Here is a 25,242-nt window from a genome sequence, read left to right on the forward strand (position 1 = left end):
ATCATGACAACTGGAGGTTAATGACAGAGATTACCACAAATGATGTGCATAATGCAAACAAACAAGCTTTTATTTTTAGTATTTCACGATCATTTGCTGCATCTTCCAACTGCGAGGCAATAATTGGAAGTAGTACCTGCAAAAATCACAAAATGTAGGAAGGTTAGATGGCAAAGATGGAAATAAAAATGACAAGGAATACATGACACTCCAGAAGTCATGGAAGTTTTGCAGAACAGAGTTAGAAAGGAACATGCTTGGCTTAACAGAATAGCAGAGTGAAGACTACGGATCAGTCTGTGAAAATAAAAAATAACAACCAGGAGCCTCACCAGGCATATGCCTAGCACACGATTACTTGGACCAAACCCTAGAAAGGGACACAGTTACTTTCCACCAAAGAGCTCTATATTTTCCTTCTCTTTTTGAGTAGTTGTGTTGAGACTTTGGCATTCAAGTGCATTCTGGGCACTAACTGGTCGTTCATCTTGCAAGCTAGGTGGTCTCAAGTTATCAAGGTAAAATAAAGTGTATGCACCACGGGTTGGCACAGTTGGTCTCCTGGCAACCAGGAGCCTTTGGTCTAGGTTTTGACTCCTAGTATCTCACCGGCATGATATTAATTCCTCTGTCAGGCCAATGAATACGAAGCTTTCCCTGGATTTAATGGGGCCCCACACTTGTGAATGGTGGGGATTGGTTCCCAAGATTAGTTGGTCCATTAGGCTGGATACAAAGTTATACAAAAGAAGGTGCATAACACCAAAACACCAGTTTACTGTACTCCTAAGAAGCACATGTGCAGGTACAAGTACAGGCATCGAAAACGTTGATACGACGAAACCAAATAAATGCATTGTATGGGTATGGCTGGGCTACAACTATAACAGGTGAGTTTTTTATGATGTTGAACAAAGTATTATGTAATCGTTACACTTCAAACGAAGAAAAAAGCTGAATGACTTGGATAATCCAAGATCAAATAACAGTCAAATGATAAACTTAAGATACAAATCAGAGTTTAATGACATTATACAAAAGAACCTATAGACTGAAATCTTTGTTCTATGATCATGCTAAACATTGAAAAAGAAAGTCTAATCAACTTAGCTCATCTCAGTGTTCGGTATAGCTTAGTATGTCCTGGATACTTTTTGGGGTACGGCAAAGTCATATAAAAAAAACTTTGGTACGGGTTTACCCGGTACATAGTTAGAGCTACCATGCAAAGTACCAGGTACGACTGGAATTTAGAACTACCCATGCTTCATAGAAAAGTTGAAAACTACAGAACAAATTTGGGCAAACTATCTTTATCAGAAAATGATATCAAGTAGACTTCCATGTAGAAGTACATGAATGAAAAATACCAATTGTGTTCTTCCATGTATTCACAGCTGTTTTCTTGAACAAAATCTTATCAGCTACAATAAAATACAATCAATGCATTGCCCAAACGTCATTGGCAAAGCTTGTTGGTCATGAACTACTTTTACTTCCAGGCTCAATATTATGAAGTCATCAGACCAATAAAAGAGCGCTCTGAGATATTGTAAGAACCTAAGGGCATTAGCCCCATAAATTTCACTCACTAAAAGCATCAACCTAAAAATCGTATCGGCCAATGAATTTCTTCTGTTCATTCTTTCCTCTGGTTTTCCAACTTTTAAATGGCTTAAATAGACAAGATACTACGCCCTTCACTTGTTACATGCTGTCATGCTGGTAGTTTGAACTTTTGTAAACAAAAAGAAAAGGCTGAACGATAGTAAAATGCTTGCATTTAAGGACAAAAAGTCGCATTGCTATATACCTGAGGATGAATCCGCCCAGAGAGTTCAGCTGCAAGTTTCCGAACATCATCAAACTCCAAATTATTAAATGCCCTGAAACCAATAGAAGAGGGAATATCAGCTCTTCATTCAGAACTTTATCAGAAAAGGGGCAAGTGTGAAAAAGGCTTGATGATTGTTTTGGTAGTGAAGCAACCTGTTTAGAAGGATTCCAGCAACACATTCAGGATCATTTATGTCAAAATATCCTGTATTAGGATTTCCAAAAAACAAAAGAAAAGTTAGCAAAAAAGCTAGGAAAGGCATCATGAGTCATGAGATGTCCGTGAACCAAAGCCACATAAAGCCCATATCTTCAAACGAAAATTATGATCAGCTATGTCATTAATGACCTATATAAGAAATAGCAGAAGAACGAAATGATCACACCCAATGCCCACGTCCTGTTTAGCTTGTGCATATTTTTTTCAATTTCAAACGTCCAAAAATGCACCAACCTTGAAAAAGTCAAAGCGTAAGACTTTTTACTTCTCAAATTTATGCATGAAGTGAGGCATTATGATTTGCATCCAAATTAAATGGCCATACACAAACACCTTACATGCCACCTTTCAAGCCAGCCAATCCTCTGACAGGCACCATGTGTCCATGAGCTCACTCAAAAACAACTATGAATCGAAACCAAGAAGAACGTATATTTACTAACATAACATCAATTATAATCACATCCATAGAAAACAGCACAGCTTCGAGATATGTGAATGAGGCTGTCTTAAGTTTACCACTCTCAAGCACTGATACGAATAAGAAAATACTCCCTACTGCTGAAAACATGAATATTAAGCTGGCAGATGAAAAGTGCACCAGAAATGTGAGGTCAACAATGGAGCTGAGACAAATTCACAAGTGTCACGAACTAAAAATAGCAGACAGGGATCTGGACTTGCAAAGAAAGACGAAGAAACCAAAACAAAAGAAAAGAAAAGAAAGGAACAAAGAACTATCTGAGGCATACACTTCAAGCACCATACCTTGGTCCCGAAGAACACCATACATCAATGAAGAGTTGAGATTATTAAAAACCCTCAGCGGAAGCAGCCTGATAATAAGTAAAGGGCAGAGGCGATCAAAGAGAGAATGTGCCTGTCTCACAGGATTGTCGATTTCAGAGTCATGACTTTTCCATCTGTCGAAGATGATTCCATCAATCACACTTAAAAGAAACAGTAATGGTGATCATCATGAGGGAGTCGAAAACGCCTTTTTCTTAATTGATCAGTAACTATACTCATTAGGATAACTAATGTAATCAATTGTGACGTAATGAAATGATTCACATATGTATAAGAAAAATCCACCAGGGTGCAGTTCTTAAACAAGGAAAATAGCATAAACAAGCAACCGAATAGTCAAACTGAATATGCAACATTCATTAAACATGTTTTACCCACCTCTCCAGCTTCAGTAGGGCAGGTAAGGGCTAGGAAGGAGAGGACAAACAAAGGAAGACGAATACGAAAACAGCACCATCAGAGCATCCATGATTTGTATTCCATCAAAATTTAGAACATGTAGTAAGTCATGATTGAAAAAAATAATAGAAAGCGTCCTTGTATCTTGTAGCATATTGATAGCCAATCCATCGGCTTCTCTTTGGCACAAAAATATGCTCCCAGAAAAATATGCTCCCAGAATATTTTTTTTAAGTAAACTATTTCCTTCCTTTTGCATTCAGAAGTTCTTCAGAAAGAATATTCAATCTTGTCAGAGCTTGTCCCATAGCAGTTAATTATACCCTCCAAAACTCGTACATGAACCTGGGCGGGGGGCCTCTCATCAAGTTACCAATTGCTTTTAAGTTGGATGCTTATCTATTATTTGGTAGCTTTCTCATAGTTGCATATCTTGTTGCATGAAAAAAAGATAACACCATTATACCGAGGGAGACAAGAGAATTTTGATGTCCTAGGCTTATATTCTAGCATCCGTCCATTTAAGGTACGCCTTCATAAGTTAAAAAGAGCCATGTTGCAATCCCAAGGGGTAAGAGAGCACACCAAGTGGAGGTCTTCTGTTCAACTACTTTAGTCCACCGGCAACGTGACAATAATGGTTCTCATGAGTCTTAGCTTTGCTCAATCTGCGAATGCAGTACTACGTACATAGACCCCAGGAGTTACAATGCAAGCGGTTTCTCATCAGTAAAGAGAAAAGGAAAAAAAAGGAGAATGTTGCACATCCAAAGATAACCAGATTGCTCCTTGATATTTCCTAACCATTTTCTGCAGAAACTATCAATCATCAACTGTGTGTGGAAATGTTGCAGGAAATAGCATTTCATCAAGTTCAGACCCAGGCATCTTCTCTAATACATTCATGTCATCAGGTTCTAAACACATTCATGACGTGGAGTCTGAAAAAAATAGCTTGTTGACAAAAGTCACATTTCTCTCAAGCCTACACTTGAGAGTAATTGGTTCATAACATCAGGGCCATTTTGAGGTATCTGAAAACTCACTCATGCCAAATAATGCTTCACAACAGGGGTGGGGGGAAAGGAAAGACGCTGATGACTTCGCTAGTAGTTGGGCTTGTTTATGAAGGCACAATTCCAGAAATCTAACTTTAGTTACAATAACCCCTATGAAGTATTCTTTACCAACTCTAGAAAACCGCATATAGGAAGTCTGCATTTCATGTTCATGGAAAACTTTTTAATGCACCATTACATCTAACAGTAGTATATGAATTTGATTACAGGATTTAAACCAGCAAGATTACAGATGGGATTTACGTGAGAATCATTTGATATTAACAGTCAAGAGTTTCACATGCAATAAAATAAAGAGAATTTACTCACTCATCCGGCTGTCTTGTACGCAACAGAATCCGGTGAAAGACTACATCTGCAGCATCTGCCAACTGTTCACTAATATAACTTAGGAACTTAACAATTATGGCATTTGATGGCTCCGCAAACAACTTGTCAATCAAGGGTTCAACCAACAAGTTCCACTCTTCAACCTACACCATTGCAGAGATTCAAAAATCTAATAAAAAACAAAATGGAAGCTCTTGAAAAGATTAACCGCAATTGCAATCAAGGACATACAGAGTCATAAACAAATTTTAAGGACGGTTAGCCTTGAGTCAATTCATTATCCATACACATGCATGAGACAACTGCAAGAGATTGGCACAGCTATAGACTAAAAAGCTCAAACAGACAATTTGGTATGATACACATATCCACAAACAAATGTATATAACATATTAATAAACATTTACAATGTTCTAAACACTATTAGATTTCACCTAAACGAAACAGCAAAACATCTTTTTCCACTCAGATTCTAGTTATTGGAAAAGAATTGTGGAGACAAGCCCCAACCTAGGGCACCAAGATTCCAAAGCTCAAGATTGGAGCTGAGGGGGCAAAGAATGTATATCAAGCTTTTCAACACTCCTTCACAGGCAGCCTCATCTTGCACGTGGAGATAAAATCACCCAAGCATATACATACACATATGTCTATCTATATGAATGTCTATGCGAAGGGGTAATAATGCCGACAGATCAACTACAGCAAAAGACCTCCCCTAAGATCCTGATTACCATGTAGGGATTAGTTGCAGTTACGAAAGGGACCAAACAACGTAAATGTTGTTCAGCACTCATATCTATTTTCCAAAGACCTATGTACCAACAAACTAATTTTTTACGCTTTAGAGTTCGTCAAATTAAATACTAAAAGAGAATATATGTCATATGCACAAACTATGTTAATGTACTCCAGTATGAATATCAGGTGCAGATGTCTGCCCTGATGTAAAATCTCTCTAAACCCTTAAGCGGAGGATACATGGATATGCTTCCAAATATTGGATACGGCCTGAACATGAAATGAACATCTAATGCTGATACATTGCATAATGTTCTGCTATTATAGAATGCTCAATTATTGATGTACTTGAAATTAATTAGCTTTAGGTAAAAGTGATTTCTAGCGTTCAGTAAAAATATTCCTTGTCTACCAATGTGAACTTCTCCCTCAATCATTGTTCTGCTAGTAAAGGATCCAAACGTCCAATTGGGTACAATTTACGAACATCAAACACATATCTCATAGACCAACCCACGTCATACCCAATGGCACAGGTATTCTAGGGGATTTGAAGAATCCAAGTACAGCGTGTACATATCTACAATCTACTGGCTCTAATCTATCTCTTCCAAGTCATTGGATTCATAGTAAATGCAGAGAGTGGAATCTTCACTCCTGGCTGTGAGACCGGAGGCGGGTTGGGGAAGAGATAGAAGCACCCACACTGTGAGAGAGAGAGAGAGAGAGAGAGAGAGAGAGAGAGAGAGAGAGAGAGGGCGGGGCCGGGCGGGGGGGTGGGGTTCATGTAAAGTGGGAAAGCTCTCTATCTGTTGGAGGGGATGGTAACGAGGGCCTTGCCTACCAACACGGTGTCACATCAACTTAGTTAAGGTAAAACTTGTTATAGGATTCAAGTCGGTGTGACCTCTCTCCTAGCCATGCTGAACCTAGATAATGCACGTACCGGAGGCTGCATTACCAGGCTCTCTAACCTAAAAGCCACAGATGCACAAAGGTTCTCGCGGTGTCAATCTTTAGCTGAGCTGACTCTTTTACTTGGGATATTTCTGCATGTGAGCTCATTGATTTGTACCACGTGATGCTAAGGTTGAGTCATTGACGCCCTGCGGAGTTCTCTTGGATGCTTTGTGATGGATGTCTAGACGCCAGTTACCATTGGAATGGTCTGTCGTTATGGAGGTCGACATGGCACAAGTTATTATGAGCATTCCGCCTTAGAAGGAAGCAACCGCGCGCATGTTGGTTATTATGAGCCACAAGCATGTAAGTACTTGTAGTGGACCCAATATGCTAGTTCGGCCACAATCACTACATTCGGCTGAAGGCCCGGTTAAACCCTCGATTCTGTTTGATCCAATCGAGGCATTGACCGGGTTGCTAGGTTCGATCAGGCTTGGTTCAGCACAAACTGCGTTCGGACAGGCAGATCTGAATGGCCAACTCATTCTAAGGATTGACCCTCTCTTTGGTTCAGACATTATGGTTCGGCCAACTCATATTAAGGTCAAGGCTCCTCTCTATGGTTCGGACATTAATACCGAGGTCGACGCTCCTCTCTGTGGTTCGGCCATGTGGTTCGAACACAGTGTTCGGCCAACTCATACGTGTCAGCTCGCCCATGTGTGTTTAACTGCCTTACCAGTACATCAAGTGTGACGTCAGGCAGAACGGTTATGCCACGAGCTGGGCAGGAGCACACATGGGTGACAGCTCGCGCACATTCCCGCTAACTACCTTATCCAAAATGTTAGGTGTGACATAGGCCCAAGGCGGTTACCGGGCGTGCTTGGCATGCGTTGGCTTGGAGAGCAAGCCAAGGAGGTCTATATAAAGGCAAGGATGAAACCCTACAATGGTACGCACTCTTCACCTCTCTAAACCCTAGTGCTTTCATCTTCCTCCTACAACTTTCTGACTAGACTGGCGGAGGTCCTTTTCTGTTTCCGACCGGTCTGGGCAAACCCAGTCGCTGAACCAGAAGGTTCAAGAGAGGTTAACCGATCTTGATCGACAACCCCACAGTATTCACGGACATTCCACATGAGTACAGAAACAAAGAACTCTGGTGATAAAGAGATGAGCAAAGACAGCAAAATAAAGGACTCCATAGCCATGAAACAACCAAGTCACCTCGAAAATGTTACTTATCACCAAAACAAATTAAAAATTGGATTATTCTAACCTCCGCCCAAAAGGTGTAGGATAATAGGTAAAATGTGCATTAATAGGTAAAAGGTGCATTGATATCCGAAAAAGGTGTATTGATATTTGTGAAAGTGTATAAATATCGGTGAAATATGCATTGATATCCGAACTTGTTTGGAATTATTGGCATATTATCCCCAACCTAGTGAGCAAAGGTTTGCAAGACTGTTAAAAAATTTACTAAATAACAAAGCATACACTGTCTGACCACTGTGGAATCAGCTTGAGCACGATGTCAGCATCCAACTTTGACCCTCCTACAAGGTGGCAAAGTAAAAACATCTAAATTATGCGCAAAGAAGGTGAAACCTAAATTAAGGAACAAAAAGATAACATAGAAAAATAATTCAATATAAGGTATCTTAAAAACCATATCCTATGAACTACCAATTGATTGCAAAAGTAAAGCATTTGGACGGGGAATGGATGTTCTGAGATTTCAATCATCACATATCGATGTACAAACGCTTATATCTCTACAGAAGTACATTTTCCGACTAAATCTAATATTTACGATCGAGATGAGTAATTGCATTTCAACAATCCACATTCCTCAGGTCCATTATCTTGGATTTGCCATGGAGTAGCTACTGGAGCAGATAGTAATCCAGCATTTATGCTTGCCATTTGGTGAGCCAAATTTCACCCAAGACTTTATGCACAATTGCCGAAGAATAAGGTCAATCAATAGGCCCCAATCATGAAGGGTAAAAACATACGTGGCTTCAACAGAATTTTTGGGAGATATGCATGTCGATCAAAATGTTTGATTGTTACCAAAATAATGCTAGTAAAAACATTTTCTACTTAAGTATGGTAGCAAAGTACATACATGGGAGATGGTATTCCCCAAAAATAAGTCAGAGGCAGCCAAGAAAAGGGTTTATGGATAATAATGTCTGTTACTGGATTTTTGGATGTTTTATAGTACTTTCACGATAAAATAACTTCTCTCGGACAATTTTTCTAAAATTGTTAACAAATATGTACGAACAAGGATGTTACAGCATGTCATGAACAATTCCAAGATTAAAACAGGAAAGATATAGGTTTTGCTACATCACCTGAAGCTTCTGGAAGATCTGGGTTTTGACAGAGGTCGCTGCAAAAAGTATAACTATAGGTTACACAAGTAAAACTGTAGCCATATGTATTAAACTTCAGAACCAAAATAGCTAGCACTACTCCAAGTTCCCAGAAACAAGGCATGTACGAACAAAATTGACCCTTTGAAGTTTTCTAAGCCCAATAACGGTAGTGTGAGGGTTCAAGAAAACCCAAAACAAATATGAAGAAAGAACTAAAAGGTGAACTAGAATATACCTGAGACAGTTGAACAACATACATAAAACTTCAAAGCTTTTATTATGATATTTGAACACGGCAACAAATGTGTTTCTAGCAGATGACTGTAATACTTCGTCTGATGAATAAAGAAGACCGACTAAAGCAGGCAAAACCAGGGAAGGGTCTGCAAGAAGAAACAAAAACTCCATTTACAAAAAGTACCATGGTCAAAAGAGTCAATCTGTGCAAAAAAATAATAATAATAACAAATCCAAAAAAAATCCTTACAATTCCTTTCTCCCTAGACTGAACAAAATGGAAATCTGCCCAGTGTGCACAAAATTAGTTACCGAAGTGCAATATTATGTATTTTAGTGCTTCCAGTTTAGCTTCTTTTTAAGTTACACTTAAAATATGAGTCTTGGTAAGTTTAAATTATGAGTCGTTTAGGTTTACTCCAGATCCTAGTTTCCTATTTTATTCAGGTTTGTTTAAGGTTGTGGCCCTTCTCTGCTTCCACATTAGAGCGTACCTCTACAAATTACAGTAAATTTAAATATATCAGAAAACAAACTGAAAAGCAATATATGCCTGAACTTGACCTGCATTTGTTGACGTAGCAACAGTAAGTTTGTTTATAGCTGGAAAGGAATAAAGCTGAGTATGGCTAATCACACCACAATCACAAGCTCAATAACACAAACTTGATTCTGTGACAGAGACTAGCTAGAATAATGACTTTCTGCTGCTGCAAATGTGGAAATCCTATTTAACCCAAAAGCAAAGACTAGACGCTCAGCATCTTAATGTCACGAATTGAAGGACCCAAGTCTACATAAATCCCCATTGGGAACATCAGGGATTCGTAAATGATCACCCAGTGCTCATGGGACAAGGGAGCTATGCATGCCCGGGAAGTATAAGTAAGAGAAGTCCATTGTTAGTTTCATCTGTTTTTTGGGAGATACAATCAATATATATAGCATTCATGGTCACCCACAAAGAAGCAGATTATTACCACTTAGTATATTGGGATCACTTACCATGGAACAAGTGAGAAGATGAGGTAAATTACTCATATTTGCCTTTCTCCAGCCAAATCAAACAGTTTAAGAACATTTTGGTGCTTGCTTATGTAGGAGAAATCAACTTCGGCACCATATTGTTATGCCATATTTGACTCAAGTCTGACACTTCGTGGTTTACACAACCCCTTGTCATAGAGCCAAAACTAAAATTGCATGCTTCTGTGACAATAATAGTGGCAACAGGAGAAACTATTAATATTCTTTTCATTTTGCATAAAACTACTCTCCACTCTAAGAAGCATAGATACGGACACAAGACATAGATACACTTGACACGCACACGCGACTATATTATTTTCCCTATGATTTAGGACACGGTCCCATTCAGGATACGTTCAATCATATCTGTACAAATATATTGTTATGTACAATAAGTTATAGAATAGATAAGTTCTAGTTGACATGGGACTCAAGAAATTCCTCTGTTCTAAATGGCGGCTGCCTAGGCGCTTGGAGGTGCCCCGCCGCCACGCCAATAGCCTTTGGCGTTTGATTTGGCGCCTAGGGAGGTTTGTCGGTGTTTGGCGGCCACCTTGGCGGTCTTGACGGCGTCGTCAACGTCTTTGGAGGCCTTTGGCGGCCTAAAAATATATATATATATATATAAAATAATATGAGGAGGTGAGCGAAGCCCTGCTACTTATTGTCTTATTCAACTTATTTGCTAGTTGCTACTACTTAATTTCATTGGGGTTTGTACTTTGAAGTTTGAACTTGCATTATGGATACAATATAATTTGATAGGATAATGGTTTGTTAAAAAAAAAAATTCGCCGAATCGCTTGGCGCCGCCTAGGCGGCTTGGCGCTTGGAGGTGGGTCTCCACCCGACTACTGCCAAGCGCCATTTAGAACATTGAGAAATCCTTCAATAAAGTAAGCTAAGTTATAGAATAGATAAGAATGATAAATTGTAAGAATTACTACTTTTACAACTTTGTATATCACAGTAATGTGTCAAATTACGATATCTTTGATAGTCAATGTTAAAGCATCCAACTCCAAACCAATTGGCAAAGAGTGGAGAGGCTATCAAGCTCATATACTTGTTTTGGAGGAGATAATTAACCGATGTGGGACAAACTCTAACACTCTCCCACACGTGCGACCCCCGACTCGCACGTGGAGAGGTAAACAAAGGATCCATAACACTTGGATCACAACAAATAACGGTGCACTTATGGCACAAACAAGGGGAATAAATTCTCCGAAACTCTACTAGCTCTGATACCATGTTAAAGCATCCAACTCCAAACCAATTGGCAAAGAGTGGAGAGGTTGCCCAGGCTCATATACTTGTTTTGGAGGAGATAATTAACTGATGTGGGACAAACTCTAACAGTCACATGTTAGCAAATGTCAAAATAGAGTTAATCGCACATTTATTTCTAAGTGTCACAACATCCCCTTCTTTTAAGTGTCCATGCATCTTAGATCTTGCTAAGTTTTAACATCATCAAGTCAACGTACAATAAGTGTAAAAACGCAGTAAACCCAACAACAGACTTTAAATTGGCACTAAACAATGTTCTTTACATGGACATCAAACTTTTCCAAGATCAAATAATCTTCTAGCCAGACCCAAGATGTAAATTAAAAAAGAAAATTCAAACAAAAATTATGAAAAAAAAAAAAAGACTAGTGGGTAATCAAATTTTCACCAATAGAATTCAATTTCTGCCTATCCATATATATGTCATGCAAAAACTTGACAGGTTCACCCAGATTCGTCGGACATGGTGAAGCAGTATAAGTGTTATGTATTGCTTTATAAAAATACAAGATGTCGAAAAACGATTTGCCCAACATTTGGAAGCAAAAAGTAGTTTTCTCTTATAGTATCATTTTGGTTGTCTGATGTTTAAAATTAACAGTAGTTTGCTAAGCGCCAATCTTTTGTTTTCAACTTCAGAGTTGTAACCCTATTTAGATTTGGAGTCTCAGGAGCCCATACACAACCAACAAAGTCTTCGTATCTATTAGACATGTGTCAGATACAGTAACTAATTGCAGTTTTAAAGCTCTCGTTGGAATTAATGTAATTCTAGGTCCAGGTCCAACAGTCAAAACTTCAAAGACTCGACATGTAATGCCTACCAGCATCTACCTTTTTCTTTTCCTTTATTCGCACTTTCTACCCTTTGACCCCACCCTAGTCCCTAGCGTTAAAGACCAACTGCTGCAAAAACATCTCTTTAGAATTTAGCGACCTTTGGCAAATGATAACAATGACCAAGCATAACGTTCTTGGCCTAAGCAGACTGTTAACAGGTTTCCAAGTACACTAGTGAAATACTTCACCACAAGCATTTTGTTTTGAAGATGCTATCATCAAATTTAAAACTAACCCATCATTGGGATCAAATTCGATGCTTGTGTTCGAACTATGGATTCTTCATCTCCAAGACGCTCCAACAAGTGGTTTGCTATATCTTGCCTGCCAAAAATCTGAACAAATAGCCAAGGGGATGAGGACAAGGATTATCAATGAGCTAACTACCGGCAAAAGAAACATTGACCGTACATGCACTAGATGTGGAGATATACGAAAAAGTTCTGATATAACATCAACAGCATTCCTCCTCTGTACAACATCTACAGAAGCGAGACGGTTTAAAACTTCTTGAAGGCACCGGCTATCTGTGCTTCTGGTGAATCAACAATTAGCAATCACTTAGTCAGGTTTAAACTTAGATAGACGATTAGAACATGAAGATTTAACTCAATAGTGAAATGGTGAAAAAAATTAGACATACATGGAGCAGTATTCTGCAATGAGTACGACGACAGCCCTGGCTGTTCCATCACGTTCATCTAGAAGGTGTAGTAGCAATGGTAGCACAGCATCCATCTCTCTAGTGTCAGTGGAACTGCTCCCAACCAAAGAATAATTGGATCTAAAGATGACTGCCTTTAAGAGGCAAACCGCCCCATCAATCACCTCCGCATCGGCACAGTGAAGCTTAAAAAGAGCCAGCACGTGATTATTAATACAAAGCATACAATTGCACCACATAAAAATGTTACGATCAGATCCAAAACCAAACAATAGGATTGAAGTATAATGACAGTTCATTCTGCACAAGTTATTTACATTCTAGTGCTGTAGCTCATAGCTACTTCTTTACAATCAACCTACTCCGTATCTCAGATAAGTAGAAGAAACCTCACTTCTGAAGATAGTTAAGAGAAACCTGGTCTATAACCACTCAAGGCAACAAAGGAAACTCATTCTGAGCAAATCAATCCCCACTGACTAAAACAGTACAGATGGAACCAGGGAAACTGGGGTCATTCACTTTCAGACAGAAATGTTAAACCAGCATATAGTGATATCAAATTAAGCTTGTACAAACTGGACGACACTGTTTCATGTGTACTTTAACGATTCTATAATCAATGTTACACAAAATGGTAGACGCTTTTCCAATCAGGAATATAACAGCACTTGACTGGTAGGGCATCAGCCCGTAAAGCATTCTTCCAATTTACAATATGTCCGTATCAGATAAGACAAGGGAAAGTATTCCGGGGGTATTCCAAACAGTGAAAAAAGAAAATCTTCAACGAAATAGCAAATATACAAACAGCATTTAATCACTCTGTGCTCGCAAGTACAAACAGTGCCACAATGGCGTAATGATCTTATGATTCACCATTTGACTTGTGATGAGAACATGCCGGCCAGGCTCATACTAGTTTTGGAGATTATAATTAACAAATGTGGGACAAGCTCCAACACTCCCCCACAAGTGCGACCCCCAGCCAGCACATGGAGAGTCAAAAAAAGGATCCATAACACAGGGATCGTAACGAACTACAAAACAAGGTGAGCTTAAGGCACAAAAGCCCAGCTCCAATACCATGTTAAAGCATCCAACTCAAAACCAATTGGCAGCGAATGGAAAGGCCGCCCAAGCTCATATACTAGGTTTGGAGATTATAATTAAATTAACCCATGTGGAACAAGCTCAACAATATTTTATTTGATATCCCCTTCTACTCGGAAGCATACGTCTAATTTCACCCTACGATGAAGGCAAATGAATCAATGCCTATGATGTGGATATTGTATGACTCACAACTACGATTCAAAATCATGCTATTTGGCAGCAAGTCAATTTTGGACTACCATAAACCACCTTTCTTCGTAGCCTTTTTCCTCTATAATTAGTTTCTCAACTATTAGCCTTTCCCTTTTGAAATGCTCCTCTTAAATACTTTAAAGTGCTTCATGGTAAAAATTTGCTAACTCTTTCTTTTTCCCCTTCCTCTTACAATACAGTAGATCTGTCATTCTCTGATTGATTAACGAACCCACAAAATATTTCCAATTGTTTACCTTCTTTTGAAGAATTAGCATCGCTAACTTAATTGAGATAAGTTTCTGTATGTGGTTAGTGAAGTGATGATTTTTGCGGACGTAAGTTTGTAGCAAAGAAAATTGAGCAGAATTTTTGCAAAGGAGTTCTATAGTATGGACAATTGAAGCAGGTGTACTATAAACAAAGGGCATAAACAATAAACAGACACTCATGAGCACTTGGGTTCACATCATGAAGAAGCACACTTCTTTTTATCAGAATCAAGAAGCACGCTAGAACTTGGAAAGAAAGGCAAACAACCATAATATAGTGCCGCTGCATGTTCAGGAGTTGGAAAATATATATTCTAGACAAGAAGCACATTTAGGTGATGTAACCATGCAAATCTTAAATTTCAACTATATGTTATTTCCTAGTTTCAATGATATTAACTTAATGATTCCACATATGCAAGCAGAAAATGAGAATTTTTAAAGGGACAAAAAGAGCAAGAGGACAAAGTAATCCTAAAGAGGTAAACTTGTGATATGAGAACATGAGACATCTACCTGGGATATGAGAACGCGAGATATCTGCAACCCATCTTCTGACAATGTGTTTTCAAATCGTTTGCTGTCCAAATGCCCCAAGAGCAGGGATAGACAATTTAAGAAAAACTTTATAGTCTCTATTCCACTATCCTTATTCTCAGTATACTCTTCAGTGTGGTTCTCTGCATAAAACTGCATACGAGGTTTATTAGGACCTGAACTCCAACAGAATCAAAGTACACGTGCGATCATATTTATTGAAACCTCATTGCCTCATCTAGGACGTCAAGTGAAAGAAAAATCATATGTCACACTATTTTATTATGTTGTCTACAAGAAATTCAGAACCTGATAAGTAGCTCAGTGCCAATGTTTGATTTTTCCTTAATGTGCTTTTCAGATAAACTACATTCAAGAAGAGCTAATCTTTTTAACAAAATGTGCCCCCATGACAGTCCCCAGTAAATCATCACCCAGTGTTGGTCATCATCTAAAAAGGATGCAGAATGCCATCTGAATAAGTTGCTGGAAGAAGTTAACCACATTGAAATGCTTCAAGTCTCATTAGAAGGCTAGATTTCATGACGCAGCTGAACACAGATACCATGTCACACCATGTATGTGTTTAGCCTTCAACGTCAGATACTATGCCACAGCACTAGTCAAATATGCAACCACATTTTTTGTGGGATCCTTCCCAAGAACCACATTGACACCTGACGACTATGTCCACACAAAGGAACACAATAAGCAAGTCAAATCTTCACAGGCATGAGAAGGGAGATCAGACATGCTCGGGCACAAGTTATGGAATCACGTTGGACCTCAGTGGGTCATGATCATAGTTGTTGGTCTTGACATGAACTTTTGGCCTGGGCATGTGCCTTCTAAACATATCTCCCCACGTATATTCAGCGTACCAGAGATCCAATTGTAGCACATTTGCAATAGAATTGAGGTGCTCATATAAATCTTCCTCAAAAACGGATATAGTCTTCAAGCATGCTCTACACTAGGAAGCACCTTTACACAGAGGCATCGTTTTCCTGATTAAATTTCCTCCAGATTGCAGTACTAACAAACATAATTGCAACTACCAGAAGTCATACTTGCAGAATCTACAAATCCAGACATTCTATCTGTTGACGATTTAAATAATAAAGCTACCCCTCTCCTAAACAGCTTAAGCTTTTAATACAGGAGCATACTCAGGAGATGAAAAGTCTATTTGGATTTTTTTTTCCTTGTGTTAGTCTCCGAAGACATTTAACTTCTATGTCTTGTAAATGTGTGTTGACTGTGTTGGAAGTACAGTTTGCTTTGGAAAGTCTTAAAGCAATAAGTGTCTAGAGGGTAAACGTAGAGTCATCTATTGTAATCTCTATATATATCTTTGTAAATGAAATCTGCTGGCAGTTTTTGAGGAATCTAAAATATTGTGCAAGTTCTCTTCTTGCTTGGAGTGAGTGAGTCCTCCTAATATCAAGTGTGTGGCTTTGTCACGTGTCTTCCGCGATTAGCAACGTCAAGTGACTTCCATGGCATCCCGGGACCCTGCCTTCTCTCTTAGTTGGGACCTTTCAGTTCAGCTATCCTCGCTGGTTTTCGCCGGCATGAGCATCACCAGGAGTTGGTGGTTAACAATCTAGTATGGTGTCAGAGAAGTGTTCAAACCTCTCCATCTCCCTCTCCCTCTCCCTCCCTCCTTAAGCTTTTATATGAGTCAGCAGTTCACGTTCTAGTACTATCTATCTTCATAGTTGCACATCTACACCTACTAATCCAGCAATTTTCCAACGGTAACTTCCACCCAAATACATTTTCTACAATTTTATCATTTGCAGATGTATAAACCACACAAATCATACAAACAGGAATTACTTGGCCAGAAAAATGCTGAGAATATGGGTAAAGGTAAACTTAACTTGAATCCCAGACAGGTATTGGTCCAATAATTCTTTGTAGTGCTGAGAACTCTGGTAGTCTTCCAAGTGCATCAACATGCCGTAATATTTCCAACAAGAAGAGAGAAGTAAAACTCCAGTATTCAGCATGTGTGACCCTGCCTTTCATGTCAAAAAAACACAAATACTTACGGAGAGGAATTAAAACGTATGGGGACATGAAATCCTTTAATATGTTATAGAAGTAACACCAGCCTCATTTTGAACATGCGCATGGCTCCCTTTTATGCCCTGCAACCACTTGAGCACTCTGTCCAATCCTTCAGCATGTAAAGACCAGCTTTTTCTACTCCACTGCGTACCATGATGAAAATAAAACTGTTATTCGAGATATTCGAGCTTCGACTAGCTAAACAGGAAAACAAATCAAGTTCTGCAGCAAGTAACATGCATTATTGAATTCAAACCGCAATATCCCGTGTATGTACTTTCTATGGTAGATTTTCATATTCTACCATAGTGCGTAGGGTTCTTCCACTTTATTTTATTAATTCATACATATCGTTGATACTGGAAAATTAGTTTTCTTTCTTCTGTCCCAGCCCGCGATCTAAAAGCGTCGCACATACACCCTAGTGCATGTTTTTCTACGCTGAGGGTATCCTTCAAGAGCAGGGGAATTTCCTGACATTATTGATTGGGTATCTTGTATTTCTAATAACTTGTTTTGTGCGCATGCCAGCAACCAATTTGTTATATAATTATAAACCGTCCAAGCATCAATAACAATCTACTGATGCAAGTTTATAAGCACCCAAAGATAAAACAGGAAAACATCTCTAGAACTATGGATGGCGGTGCTTGTTAGATAAGACACAGAACACCTTGGCAAAAACATAATGTAGAACACCAGACTGTTATAACCTGAGGAACCAAGGCTATTCGGGAAAAAAAAATGAAACCCTAAGGTCCATGACATAACTGGAAACAGAATTAGTTTACTTCCGATCAGATTGGAGGTTTTATGAAATAGAGGAACAGGCATCCTATCTGAATTTCACAAAAATACAGCCTTATTATGTCCATGAGGACCCAAGGCTATTCGGAAAAAGAAAAAAAAAAACACTATTGCACCAGAAGGACGTAGAATGGATCGAACAAGAGAATATCAAACGATATACTACCACCAGCTTCTATTCCGCAGAGCACAGACTTGATTCACATGTCCAGAAAATCCATAGCCTGGAGAACGTCCACAGTTGAATTGGCCAAAGCAGTGAGGCCAATTTCTCCACCCTAGTAACTCGCGTGAAGTAACTCCATCCGTTCATTAAGGGAGCCAATGGAGCTTAGTGCCCAAGGTTTAACCATTGTCATCACCATTGTTCGGAGAGCATTAGGCAAAAAAACATGGTCGCAAGGAAAATTGAAAGATTCCCAAGCAAAACTTTGAAGTTAAAGTAGGTGGGTGAAAGGATTAAAAATTTCACGGTTCCAACATCAAGTCTAAATACACCATGCTATCCTGTGTTCGGTAAAACTCAACCCCAAGGGCTGGTTAATGAGATGCCTTCAAGCTTATATATACAAAACCGTGTAGTTGGAGCAACCAATGACAAATAGAAAAGGGTAATCAAATCAAAGATCTGGTAGAGAATTTCGTAACATACAGCAATGAGTCTCTGCACAAGAATAATAAGTTCATCTAAATGATCCCAAAGCAATAAATTCATTTCCATTGAGACTTCAGGACATCTACTAGCTGGTTTCACTCTCTTTTCTCCAGGCACCCAGGTAGTTGGAAGGCTTGATAAATTTGAATTCGATTGTTTAGGCTTTTCATCTGAACCATTGGAAAATAGATCTTTTTTTGTCAAAGCTGTAGTGAGAGCTAAAGTGCAATCAGCAGCAGCCACTGCCAGGCGAGTTGGCAACTCAAAACCCCCCTGCAAAGTGCTACAACTACAAGGATCAAACATTTTTAAACAAAAACATAGGAACGGATTTTCAAAAAAAAAATGAGGAGTCACCACAAGCATGTAACACTAAGCTAACTAGTAACATTACATCAAGAACTTCAGTATACTAAAGCAAAAAGACGGCACACAAGCATCATTTGAGCTCTCAGATTGCCTCAGAGGACCAATTGCTCTAATCTCACAATAACCATATCCTGAAGATGATTTTCATCTCATATAATAAACAACGGATGCTTTGAATTCTTTTCTTAAACACAAATGTTATCTCATCACTGTTGAGACCAAGACAATGGTTTCATCTCACTCTCAGCAATAATTGACGGTTAAAAACCCAAGCCTTACCACAACTTTCACAAGCCCTCTAGCACCACCTAGAATTGATGTTAACAAATAAACAAACAGGTTAGCTGTCAACTTCACCGTCTAACCAAGTAATTTCCGTCCGTGACAAAAACAAACTGCTCAAAAGAAAGCCAGTGAATTCAATGAGCCTGTTTTAATTAGTGTACTGACAATATGAATTATGGTGCATAAGTAAGTTTCACTTGTACCACTGCAGCTTTAAACAATGTGGAAGGTGATCACTAGCAATAATATCCACTTTCTGCATATTGCAAGGATCTGTAGCCTTGTGTTATTTAACTTCACTTTCAACTTGAACTTGAACTGTCCAAATAAGGTGTATTCAACAATAAAAATGTGTCCCATCAGTTACTTATAACCATCATTGCTGCCTCTGAGGTGGCAGGAGATACCACTCATCTGAACAACTCAATAGTGCATCTAGCAGCCCATTTTGGCAGTCCGCGACGAGAAGTAATGAAAATGCATACCAAGTAGAATTAAATAAACAAAACAGGGACACAAATAGAGCTCCCATTCCAGAAAGTGCCAATATTGTGGAATAATAGAGATAATTGAAAGTCTACGAATTCAAAACAAAGTGCCAATCTGAAGGCCTACAGGCTACATGCAAGTACTTTTAGCAGAAGGTAGTCTCGTTAGCTTCTAAGCTCAATCTAAAGGCATCTTCAGACAATATCTTTGGACATGGATACGTCAAAACAATTTAACATTTAAGCTTGAGACAAGGTTAATGCTTAACAGGAACGAATGATAACAGAAACTGCCAACATAAAGCTAACAGTCAACATACAGCCAACAGAATAATTTTTCAGAAACAATTCCCACTTAATGTTGAGCTGCTATTTGACTAGTTGCACAAAGTTCACAGGCAAAAAGTTCAGTTCAATTGGCATCAAGTTGCCAAACCTCCAAAGAAGTGAACACAATTAGAGGTATCACATCTGATAAGTAAAGAAATTTTTGTCAACCTTGCATATAGATTTGTTGAGGGACAGAACTAGCACTCACAGAACAAGACAATCTGTGCATAATAAACTAGCCAACCCATCACTCTCTCCACGACTCATGCAACATAATAAAAAATAAAAAATATTGGTCTTAGGTCCATTATGTGAATTTCATAAGCCCACAAGTCCACCTATTAGTTTTGCAAGGTGTCAAGTACAATTTAAAAAGATCATAGTAGGCCCAATCCACTCCCTAGGGTAGGGTACCCTAAGGTTTAGGCACTTTCATAGGGTTTTAGGGTGCACTTTCCTATTATAGAGTAGAGTCTTAGAGTGCACTTTCCTATTATAGGGATTGGGTACCATGGGGTAGGGTACCCTAGGATTTAGACACTTTCATAGGATTTTCGGGTGCACTTTCCTATTATAGGGTTTTAGTGGTTTAGGAGCTTTCATGGAGTTTAGGGTTTTAGGCACTTTCATAGAGTACCCTAGGGTTTAGGTTACTAGTGTGGACTTGTGGGCTTACAAAACTAATAGGTGGACTTCTGGGCTTATGAAATCTCTAAAGGGGACCAATCACCAAATCTAAAAAAAAATGCACCGAGACGGATCCAACTGGCTGGTTTTCTTCCACTCTTGGATGAACATTTCTGATCGATCTTAAAACAGAAGATTGTCACTTGGATCTCCTTAACCGAGAAAACCATAGTGATGAATTGTAGAAACTAATATAACCAAACCAAACCAAACCGAGCATTAAGTTCCAATCAATTGGGGTCAGCTACATGAATCTTTTTTCTCCAATGAGCTCTGTTAAGGGCCACTTGTTCACTCAAACCTATTAGACTCATAACTTTGCGCACAACATCTTCTCGTTATCATATTTGGATTCATGTCATAAAGATGTTTTTTTACGTGCTGGTTGTTAGCTACCTAACGCACAACTCTCCTCCTTTGTCCGGGCTTGGAACTGGCTGGGAAAGAAAGATAAGACTCTAAGCACGAACCAGGTGGAGTTAATTGTAGAAACTAATATACTAAAACAAATTAAAGAAAAGGGCTATATAAACCATGTCCACATGAAATAGCAGTGTCTCACTTAAACCAAGTCAATACAAACAATCACAAGTATAAAACGACGGAAAGAGGTAAGGCTATTTGAATCCCAAGTATCTCTACTAAACTACTACCACTATCTCAAAACACTTCATGCGGAAAAAGGAAAAAGAAAAAAAAAAGATGAGCATACCAATTCTCGTATTGAATTTTTTAGGGTAAAGCTTCCCTTTCTTTTTTCTTTTCGTATGTTCCTACTCTTTTCTTTCACACGAAAAGGACAAAGAAGAAATATTACATCAACAAACAAATATTCAGCAACTTGCCATGTGCTCCACAGTGTGCAATGAAAGAATCCTCCTAAGTTAATGGGAAACCTAATTGTCGTTGTCTAGCAAGGACTAAAGCAAATCAAATATGAACGAACAGCACAGACTCTATGAAATCGTGCAAATGGATAAGACTACACCGAAATAAGAATAGAGGCTGAAATCTGCACAGAATAAACACCATGTCGTTGCAAAATGGAGTTGGTACTTGTGGGCCACAACAGGTTGTGTAAGAGATTGGTACTGAAAGACTAAACAGCAGCACATTGACTGCACTGAAACCATGATAAATAAACTAAAGATAACTTATCAAATAAAGAGCGTACAGATAGTAAAGACAAGATTTACATTGTTCGCGTATGATGGCTCACCGCCACATCAGAAAGTTAATGGCACTCTCACACTACCGAAACGAATACAGTTAAATTGAACATAAAAGAGGAGATAGATACAAGGTTACAGAAATATTTCCCTCGGACTATATATTGTGGCATCCACCGATAACGGATGTAATCCAATAGTTCCAGCACAATGGGCTAATGATATGGCAGAAGTAGAATAACCGCATGTCTTGCATCATTACCAGTCTAACCTCTTGACTTCTCTAACCTGAGCTGCTTTTCTCTAATTACCTCCTATTCAGTTCATAACAATTGGTAATGACTTTACAGTTACAGTTTTCCTCGTCTTTGTATGGGTCCTTCTAGCTATTAATCTAGACTGAACCCACAAGTTTCCTATTTCTCATATTAAGTTGGTATTTACCAATGATAATGCCACAAAGATAAGTGAGAAAGAAGCCAAGATAAAGTCACCAAGATGGAACAACACATCACAATATCAGATAACTTCAAAAAAAAAAACCTTTTCGGGAGAATTCGAAATTCACTAATGGTCGTACTATCAGGAATTGATATAGTTTGAGCATGAGAAATGAGACTGCAGAGGTAGTGGCAGCCTCACCAAGACCGTTCATCGGAGCATCAAGCATTCAACAGATATTAAAGAAAAACACAGAGACAGAAATTTGCTTCAATTTCTACAAGAATAGTTATCAGACGCCCCTTGGGCTTATAACTTGGTGTAAAACGATATACCTTCCATTGCATACAACAGATACAAGATGTGTGATGCACGAAGAAAAAATCTTGAGTAGTGAAGAGTACTTCTGCTTTAGTCCTGCATTAAGAAAAATTACTCTATCACTCCTAGCAGATAGGGGAGACAGCGACGGCTAAAATCTTTCTACAACAGAAACTAAGAAATGCAAATATTTTCTCATGACTAGAAGACATATAACTTCTTTCCCTTGTCTTTCTCCCGCCGCGAGTCCAAAATGTAACTAATGCCTAATCAAAGCGTTTGAAATGGCCAAGAAACAATATCCTTCAACTAGCTGTTCAGGCTTCATTTATCCCAAAAATGCTGCTGACAATACGGTATCAAACTAATTCAGACAAAGAAGCATCAAAGACAGGAATTCTTACCGAGTAGCTCGGTTGCGCATAAGGAAACAGAACCGAACTGTATACTGTTGTCTTAATAAACCAGTTGAGCACCAAAATCATATTGTTCTTGTTTCTTAACTACTTAAAAGTTAAAACCAATATCGTTGTACAAAAACAAAACCCAGATACAGCAACAAAACAACAAGCTTCAAAACTGATTTCACATGACTTCAAAATAAACCAGTAGAGCTGAACAACAAAGCTGGATAGAAATTCTTTGGAGGCATCCGGAAGGAGTCTATTGCTAACTGCATCTGAAAAAGGTCGGGCTCTAATCCATGAAATGCAAGTTTGAGTTAACAGCAGCCACTTTGTGCGCATAAACCAGATATTATCTCCGCAGAGTGCAGACTGAACCCTGCCCATGCTACTGATACCCAGATAACAAGAGATGCAAAGGGCATTGACTCTAGGGAGTAATCCTTGATATCAAGGTTGTTAGCATTGATTTCTCAAAAAAACAAAGGAGGGGGGGGGGGGGGGGGGGGGGGGAGGGGGGGGGGGTTGGGTTTAGCATGACCCAAACCACTGGTTGCTGACCAGTCAAAACCGATGTTATCTATGCTTAACTGTTTTTTTGTTTTTTTAAGCAAATCTACGCTTCAGTTGATAAACACGAACTTGCAAGCTAGAAAAATATCTGAGATCCAGGTATATCTAATTTTTGAGTATCTCTTAAGGGCTTTGCAGCACCATCAAAGCCCATTAGTGACTGGTGAGGACACAATAATCAGTTTCTGAAAACAACATAAGCAAGATACAAAGTATAAGATTATCCATCCTGCTTCAGGTACAAGCTCATAATACGGCCAAAGGATACTTGTCGAAATGGACTCTACCCTTTCAGCCCACATTTTGAAGTAAGCAGGCATCTAGAATATTGTAATTGTTAACTAGCTTCGGGGCTCAAAAAAAACTGTCGGGGTACTTAATACAACCCGAGTATCATAGACGCTCCAAAAAGGTAAGCGGGATATTTGTGTTCCTATTTAAGTTAATCCACCACATTGCTGAGTAAATGTGGATACAAGGGCAGAAGCGAGCCTTCCGGTATTATGCTGGGAATTACAGTGGTTCTCAAGACCACCGAGGCAGAGGAGGAGAGCTCGGGGCAGCCTGAGAGAGAGAGAGATGGCAGTGGGGAGTGGTCAATCAGATTATCAGAGACTAATGAATACTCAATGTGCCTTCAATTCGTGTATAGGATGCTTCCTCTACTAGGTGTCAACTCTCCCTTATATACGAGCCTTGGGGGAGCACAGAGCAAGCTTTCGGCCTCATGCCCATCGGTGGACAATGGAGGTTGACATTTTTTCCTCTTTGAGTCCATGTTCAGACTTGGGGCTTTATCATGTGACTAACAGAGGCATTTAAGTGATACATGGAGACCCGAATCAAATTACCAAGTTTAGTAGGTATAATGCGGGCTTCAAGGTGCTAGATGGTAGGTGTGATACATCTTCCAAGATGCCGGATGTTGGTCAACGCCCCCTCTCTCCCAAGAACCGGTCAAGTTAGAGAATCGCCAGGGGCGGGCTTATACTTCTTGACAAATCCCTTGCTTTAGCCTCCAAGCCACATTAAGTCCCAAGCAAGGTACCTAGGCCTGACCCCGGCCTAGGATGGTGTTGGAGTCGCCTGCGATTATTCATTCAGGATTCACAGAATCCAGAGAGCATTATCGGTGGCAGCTCTCTAGAGCATAGGCAAGGCCTGTAGAAGAACATATCTTTGGAGTTGGAGGTAAGGTGCTCGGTTGCTTTTTAAGTGGTGAGGCGCCCAGTCGCACCTTGGGAGGATGCTAATTGACCAGATAACCCCTTCCTCCTAGGGAGGAGATATCTTTTGTCGGATGGCCCCTCCAGAGCATTTATCCTTGCCTAGGTGTCCCCTTTCCCCGAGAGAGGAAGTATCCTTGCCCAAAGGCCCCCTTCTTCCGTATGGGAGGTATATTTGGCCAGATGGCCCCTTCCTAAGCCTCCAAAAATCAAGAAACTCGAGGGATGTTATGCGGTAAAACAACACCTACAAGTCAAACCTGGAGGACATCAGAGAAGGCAGCCCTAAAGATGCAATTCAATTTGTCACACAAAAGATAGGAAATTTCTGTCAATGAATGCAGATGGACCTCCACAACCCAAAGAAAAGCACAAGTTTCTAAAAATGAACTTTGAAATACATCTTGGTCCAACATAAGTTTACAGTGTTGCATTGGAAAGGTACAAGAACGTGAGAGGCGTCAACCCCTCCATATCGGCACCGCTCCAAATTTAACATTTTTTTGTACGACACTGTTAC

General features: G+C 39.3%; 1 protein-coding gene across 10 annotated transcripts in view; it reads right to left on the bottom strand.

Annotated features, from left to right (window-relative positions):
* LOC131320827 (uncharacterized) overlaps window positions 1-25,242 on the bottom strand; it is a 30,739-nt gene that overhangs the window by 2,259 nt on the left and 3,238 nt on the right. For 2 of the 10 annotated variants that reach the window (XM_058351703.1, XM_058351708.1), the window contains exons 4-20: window positions 22,534-22,615; window positions 21,406-21,484; window positions 18,427-18,702; window positions 17,008-17,110; window positions 16,778-16,914; window positions 14,871-15,044; window positions 12,754-12,959; window positions 12,522-12,645; window positions 12,346-12,445; window positions 8,947-9,094; window positions 8,688-8,725; window positions 7,822-7,880; window positions 4,654-4,817; window positions 2,825-2,979; window positions 1,990-2,041; window positions 1,814-1,886; window positions 35-136 (exon numbers count right to left, since the gene is read on the bottom strand). In XM_058351703.1, coding sequence (XP_058207686.1) covers window positions 35-136; window positions 1,814-1,886; window positions 1,990-2,041; window positions 2,825-2,979; window positions 4,654-4,817; window positions 7,822-7,880; window positions 8,688-8,725; window positions 8,947-9,094; window positions 12,346-12,445; window positions 12,522-12,645; window positions 12,754-12,959; window positions 14,871-15,044; window positions 16,778-16,914; window positions 17,008-17,110; window positions 18,427-18,702; window positions 21,406-21,484; window positions 22,534-22,615 — 2,072 coding nt within the window. Of the gene's footprint in view, window positions 1-34; window positions 137-1,813; window positions 1,887-1,989; window positions 2,042-2,824; window positions 2,980-4,653; window positions 4,818-7,821; window positions 7,881-8,687; window positions 8,726-8,946; window positions 9,095-12,345; window positions 12,446-12,521; window positions 12,646-12,753; window positions 12,960-14,870; window positions 15,045-16,777; window positions 16,915-17,007; window positions 17,111-18,426; window positions 18,713-21,405; window positions 21,485-22,533; window positions 22,616-24,347; window positions 24,970-25,242 lie in introns of those variants that run through there. The other 8 variants (XM_058351710.1, XM_058351711.1, XM_058351713.1 and 5 more) reach the window with 7 other exon arrangements.

The sequence above is a fragment of the Rhododendron vialii genome, chromosome 3a (genome assembly GCF_030253575.1).
Source record: "Rhododendron vialii isolate Sample 1 chromosome 3a, ASM3025357v1".
Classification (NCBI taxonomy): Eukaryota; Viridiplantae; Streptophyta; class Magnoliopsida; order Ericales; family Ericaceae; genus Rhododendron; species Rhododendron vialii.